This window comes from Papaver somniferum, unplaced genomic scaffold (genome assembly GCF_003573695.1).
Source record: "Papaver somniferum cultivar HN1 unplaced genomic scaffold, ASM357369v1 unplaced-scaffold_117, whole genome shotgun sequence".
Lineage (NCBI taxonomy): Eukaryota > Viridiplantae > Streptophyta > Magnoliopsida > Ranunculales > Papaveraceae > Papaver > Papaver somniferum.
This window is the reverse complement of record NW_020620714.1, coordinates 3,794,732-3,800,731: the sequence shown is the minus strand read 5'-3', so window position 1 is coordinate 3,800,731 and position 6,000 is coordinate 3,794,732. Positions and strand designations below refer to the sequence as shown.

The following is a 6,000-nucleotide window of genomic DNA, read 5'->3' as shown; positions in this document are numbered from 1 at the left end:
AAATATATTTGGGCCTTACCGGATAACGAAACTAAATCTAACAGAAATACACGGTTCCACTACCGTTACGTTAATAATGGATTATCCGTTAGCTTATCGGTATCGGATATTCGTTTACCACTATGTTGGATGGTAGCAGTAACGGCTAACGGATTTTCGGTATCGGATGTCGGCTAATTGATATCCGTTGACGGGCCTAATTAAGTTACTTGTACGACTTCTAAAACATTTAGCCCAGCAAATGTTTTTCTCTCCGACGATAACAAAGACATTATTGCTACGTGTAGCATTGTGGATGGACCACGTCTAAAATCCTTCTTGTTAATAACGATATCTATGTACGTGTCAGCTTCTCCACTTCCATATGCTCAGTGTAATGTTTAGTCCAGAAAGAAATGATCAACTACAATTAAAATTAAGAATCCAAAAACAATGAAAATCTGAGAGATCGAGAAGCTAGTAGAGAAAGTGAGAGATGCATCACCAACCAATTTTTTTAGCAAGACTTCTCTGTTGCTCTAATCAACAACAACAAATTACAAGCCCTAATTCCATATGCTCGGTGGTTCTATTTTTCTTTCATCTGTATTTAAATTGATTAAATTTTGATATCTTGTAGGTTGGGATGAAGTTAACTATCCAAATTGAATCAAATTTTAGTCGATTTAAATTTGTATTCAATGAAAATTCGCAGCTTAGGATTTTGCTTTTATATGTATTCAATCCCTAAAATGTTGTTTCACTGATTCAGAGTATCATGCAGGTAGGGGTTCTTCTCTTGAGTTAATTTTTGTACAAATCTCTTTCAGCCCTGATTTGATTTGAGTGCATGCTTTTCTCTCTTCTCTTTGTTGTAAATGTCTTCTTTATCTCCATGCCTTGGTAAATATCATGTTATTTATGGATTTAAATTCCTTGTTTAGTGATTAGTGGGTGATTTTTAGACAATTTGTGAAGACTAAATATATTTGCATCTATTTAAGTTTAGTTTTCCTTGAATTGATTTTCTTTGAACTAGCCATAACCTGTTCGTTAAAATTACCCAGTAAATTTAAACCTCAAGTTGATGTTGGTCAGCAACAAATGATATACAACCAAATGTACTTTATAATCTTAGATTTTCTTTGATTAACCACTTTGGATATCTTTGTTTTTATACTTGCTTAGTATTATGAAAGAAAAGCTTAACTGGTTAATTTGGTAGCCATTTTTATATATCCCTTTGTTTTAACTACTGGTTTGTTATGGATATAATACCCATAGGTGAGACTGGTCCTCCCAAGTAGCATATGTGAATTTTTTCACCACCAGTTGACAAATACGTCATTTCTACTGTTTGAATGTAAAATGGATTTGTCATGCTTTATGTAATTTCTGAATTTGGACATGCTCATTCTTTAACTTTGATTTATATTAAGTTGGTTTTGTCTTTCGGTACGTTATTTCCGTGACCTCTAATGGGTTGTGGCTCACCCCGTTTTGTTTTGTTTTCCACAGAATACGAGGCAAGGTTGAGGCAGTAAGCTTGGGAAGAGCTTGCAGCTGGGAGTTGTGTTTTTGATTGGATTTATGTTTTGGATGAATAAGGTCAGTTGGTGGAGAAAGAACAGTGAAGAAGTTGAGATTATCGAAAGCTTTAACTATAGCTGAAGGAACGACTGTTTCTGATGCTTGTCGAAGGATGGCTGCTCGAAGAGTTGATGCAGTGCTTCTTACTGGTTCAGGGTTAGTATTTCTTTTTGTAAGTTTATATTTATTGGTTTTGAAGGTACTAGTTTCAATGCCATTGAAAGACAAATCAAGATCGCATTGTGAGCGCATATTTTTTCAGGTCTCTTTACGATTTAAGTTTCCCTGTAGTTTCTTTCTTGTCGAACAGAGCTAAGTATCTGTCATAGTGGAGAACTGTACCGGCTTTGCGGTTAACCGTACTTTCTTCCCATATGGACAAGGGGCACAGCTTTTTGTACACCTGAGTGTGGATTTGTTCAGGATCGACAGATTTTTCAGAGAGTTTGGCATTTCTATTGGACCTTTCCAGTAATGTTCTTCCTCTTCTTCTGGTGCTTCCTTGGTTGTGTAATATCATGTTACTAATAGTGCTCCATTTGATTCCAGACTACAGGACATAGCTGGATATGGAATTGGAATTGCGACTGTTAAAGTGTTAGCCTCTGCCTTCGGAGATTGAATGCTCAAAAAGTCCATTAAATGATATTGTAATGAAGTACGGGAGAAATGATACAGAGGAAAATCATGTATTTCTTTTTAATCTGAAGATTTTGACAATTACTCGGTGTTACCTTTCTATTATTCCCTAGCTTCTATAACCAATGCCTGTGATGCTTATTCGGCTTCGTACAAAGATTTTGATGTTTCAGGTAAACTAGATGGTAAAGGGAAGCAGGCAAAACCCCGATCCAACCGTACTTCCAATCATTGAGAAGTCTAGAAAGCTTGCTAATATTGTACCTGGTGGAAAGGTTTTACTCATTGTCGTAGTCATTCTTAACTTAATATCTTCTTCACTTGCATATATCAATATAAATTCATGCCTAGGTTGAATAATCAGCTCACTCATGCTGGGAAAATTCCAATTGTGCGAAAAATCAGAACCATGATAATGTTTCCTGTAGTGATATGGAATTTTTGTTCCATATTTTTGGGAGTTCATCTACTAAACAGTTAAAATAATTGCTAGAGATATTGAATTTTGATGGATTATCTGCACAAACAGGTAATGACACTGATTGCTTATGTGATGGAGTTCGAAGGAAACTATGGATCACATCTCATTACTGTATCTAATGTTGTTTCGGTTAATTGTTGGATTCCCCCCACCCAACACCCAAGATGTCTAAAAGGTCAGGTACTTGTTTTCATATTCTGAAAATTATTATGTTGATTTCTTGTTTTCCCCAAAAGTGCTAATTAGTAAAGATGGGATGAATTTTTTAAGTCAAAGATGCGCCCTCATACTGCACTTTGTTAGATATGCACTAAATATTTAGCTATATTTAGATTGCGTTTAATGATTTTATTTTTACTTACTAAATATTGGGCATAAAATCTTTTAATTATGAAAAAAGTCTTTTACTAGTCCGGCAAAGAAAAAAGACCCGCCAATATTTTCATGATATTTCAAAAAGTCCCCATAATTTTAATTTAGTCAATATTGTGGCCATAATCTTCGGATAACTGATCACGTTTCTCCTTTATACTCTGAAACAAAACCTCTTTTCATGTACAGCAAAAAAAACTCAAGTACAAAACCCTAAATCTGAACTTGAAAGAGGTAACCATCTTAATCTTTGATTTTGATCTTCAATTATTTCTCTTCATCTTAATTATTATAAGTGCAAATCAGTGTCTCTAATCTCTCATCCTAACTATCAGTATTCCTAGTCTCTCCTACCAAAACAGAGATCTGTTTTGGGTTTGTGATCAGTGACTCATAACTGGTATTGGGGGGAGTTTTTTGTGCTGAAAACTTGAGAAAAAAATCTTGTGGTGATTTATCAAAGTTTCTCTTTAAACTTATTTCTTCAATTTTTTATTTTTAGTCTCTGGTTTTCTTTTTTGTTATTTTTGGTTCTTTTATTAATTTGGTTTTTGAGTGTCTACTGTTCTTTCTTGTTAACCTTGATGCTTTTGGTTTATTTTCCTTACAGTTTGTTGATCATCTACTTTTGGTGTTTCATTATCAGGAGTACTACCAATTTTAATCAAGGGATAATGGCACCAGGTGGAGTTAGACCCCCTCGCACATCACACGCAGCCTCTCAATTGTCACGCACTGGTAATTGAGTTAATCGCATACCTACAAATTATTTTCTCGGAATTGTTATGTTTATTTTCGGCAAACGCAGTATTATCTAACTCCCATATCTCTTGAAAAATAGATCTGCCAAAGATTAACAAAGGAGGCAGAGGAGATGCTCTTAATGCAAAGCTTAATGATCACATAAGGAAAAAGAATGAAAAGCCTACAATAACTATCAAACCAGGTAAAAATATTCCAACTGTGGATTGGGCCACTGAGTTCCAAACTGAAATAGGAATCATAGTGAGAAAGTTTGCACCGTGGTCGACTCGCCCCAAATGGAAGTCAATTGGAAAATCAGATCTGAAGAAATTTTATGATCTCATAATGGTAATTATACACTTATTTTTGTATCATTTTAGTGTCCTTACTACTCTGTTCTTCTAATGTCCCTACTGTTATGTTCTTCTTGCACATACTAGTGTCCTTACTACTCTGTTCTTCTAATGTCCCTACTGTTATGTTCTTCTTGCACAGACTACGGTAGAACTCTCTTTGCGTAGTTTCTTTGTTGCTGGTGCTAACAGAAATTTGTTTGGTGATTGTGAACTTAGGAAAAATTCACTATTGATCTACATGTAGTACGCATTCATAAGGCGGTCAACACAATGCTAGCTAATGAGTACAGACAATTTAGATGCACACTTCACAAACACTACCTGCAGTAAAAACAAGATGGAACAGAACGGGAAAACCCGCATCATCAGGTTAAGCAGGAGGATTGGGAGAAACTATGCACTTGGTTTGAGTCTGATGAGTTTCAGGTGATATTGGTCTTCGATCCTTGTTGTATTTATAAGATTTATTTGTGGTAGTCATATTGGTGGTATTCAGACTTCAGTACTAGTCATATTTATGATATCTATGTAGTATTTATCTGCATTGAACCGTCTTCTTTGGATTTGAATGCAGACAAGTAGCACTCAAGGTAAAAAAAGTCGAGAAGCGAATACAACCATTCATTGTACGGGGTCAAAACCTTTTGCCTGCTATAGAGAAAAAATGGTAATTGTGTTGTCTCTGTTATATAAATTTATGGTTAATACTGTATCTAATTTTTTTTTGTGGGGAAACCTGCAGTGTGATCCAGAAACAGGTGAAGTTGTTGGACAAATTGAATTCTACAAGTTAACCCACTGCAATATTGATGTTTGGACCTGTCATACGGCGGAGGAAAACTATGTAATACAAGGATTTTCGTTCTGATTTTCTTTTTAATTTTTTGTCTGAGACTTACTATTTAGTTTTAGCATATGTTCTACTATTTATTTTTAATTATTGTGTAGGGTAAAATGCTTGAACTCCGAGCTGCGCCTACACCTGAAGGTTCAACACCCTTGACCGATGCTCAAATATGTGAGGAAGTGCTAGGTGTCAGATCCGGTTATGTCAAGGGTCTTGGTCATGGGTATGAAAAACCTAGCTCGTCTAGCATCGAATATAATGCGGAGTTAGGCGAAGCTCTTAGGAGGGCAGATGAAGCAGAGAAGAGAAATAAGGAACTTGAAGAAAGAGTTGATGAGCAAAATCGCACAATACAGGGGCTGGTAACTGACACAATGGATATCGTTTCTTTTCTTCAGTTTAGAATGTTAAGTTTCTTAATTAGTGGTGTCATTTAATGAACAATGTAGATCTTTTCTATTAATGATTTGCTTCGAAAAAATTTAGTAGTCTAACTTTGATGAATCACAATTTCCAAGTAAATATGAAAAATATTAAACCTACTTTTATAAATTTGTAATACGACGGATAATTCCTTACAACTGTAACATCAACAAAAGCATTGCAAATGAGACCCTTACATGACAGAAAAACTACAAATGAGACCCTTATTACATGACAGAAAAAAATTGAAGCCCATATTATATATGTATGTATAAAAATTACGCGTGGCAAATATAATTCTTTATATGACATAATAATACGTAGCATATAATTATTATTCACGATATTATTATGTGTTGAAAATAATACATATTAATGACGGGTGTATCCGCAGCTTATGCGTCAATTTTATAACGCATTAATGCGTTGAAAATAAGGATTGTTTATGGCATCTTCAATCGTTATAAATACAAATTTTTTGTTACATAAACGAATGTCACATAAAGGATTTTTCAGTATAAATGAAAAAAACAGTATTTGTGACGCATAAGCTATTTGTGACGAAGAAA

General features: G+C 34.7%; 1 protein-coding gene across 13 annotated transcripts; it reads left to right on the top strand.

The window, feature by feature from the left end:
* Window positions 1-370: 370 nt before the first annotated feature.
* LOC113329905 lies at window positions 371-5,550 on the top strand. Of its 13 annotated transcripts, XR_003349991.1 has the most exons (11): window positions 371-562; window positions 1,498-1,725; window positions 1,861-2,040; window positions 2,119-2,483; window positions 2,738-2,864; window positions 3,708-3,799; window positions 3,903-4,153; window positions 4,378-4,587; window positions 4,736-4,828; window positions 4,904-5,005; window positions 5,110-5,550. XR_003349991.1 is itself a non-coding variant. In XM_026576742.1 (10 exons), the coding sequence occupies exons 7-10, from the start codon at window positions 4,442-4,444 to the stop codon at window positions 5,443-5,445; spliced, it is 636 nt and encodes a 211-aa protein (XP_026432527.1). In that variant the 5' UTR covers window positions 371-562; window positions 1,498-2,040; window positions 2,119-2,483; window positions 2,738-2,864; window positions 3,708-3,799; window positions 3,903-4,153; window positions 4,378-4,441; the 3' UTR covers window positions 5,446-5,489. The 13 variants fall into 13 exon arrangements, 6 of the variants coding, with proteins under 6 accessions (XP_026432527.1, XP_026432526.1, XP_026432524.1 ...); XR_003349990.1 differs by having other exon boundaries at window positions 371-1,725; window positions 1,880-2,040; XR_003349989.1 differs by having other exon boundaries at window positions 371-1,725.
* The last annotated feature ends 450 nt before the right edge of the window (window positions 5,551-6,000 follow it).

Excerpts from the sequence above, each read along its gene's own strand:
- LOC113329905 (XM_026576742.1), top strand. The coding sequence starts at position 4,442 with ATGAGTACAGACAATTTAGATGCACACTTCACAAACACTACCTGCAGT. Across the intron at positions 4,588-4,735 it reads TTGAGTCTGATGAGTTTCAG|ACAAGTAGCACTCAAGGTAA; the intron begins GTGATATTGGTC and ends ATTTGAATGCAG. Across the intron at positions 5,006-5,109 it reads ATACGGCGGAGGAAAACTAT|GGTAAAATGCTTGAACTCCG; the intron begins GTAATACAAGGA and ends ATTATTGTGTAG.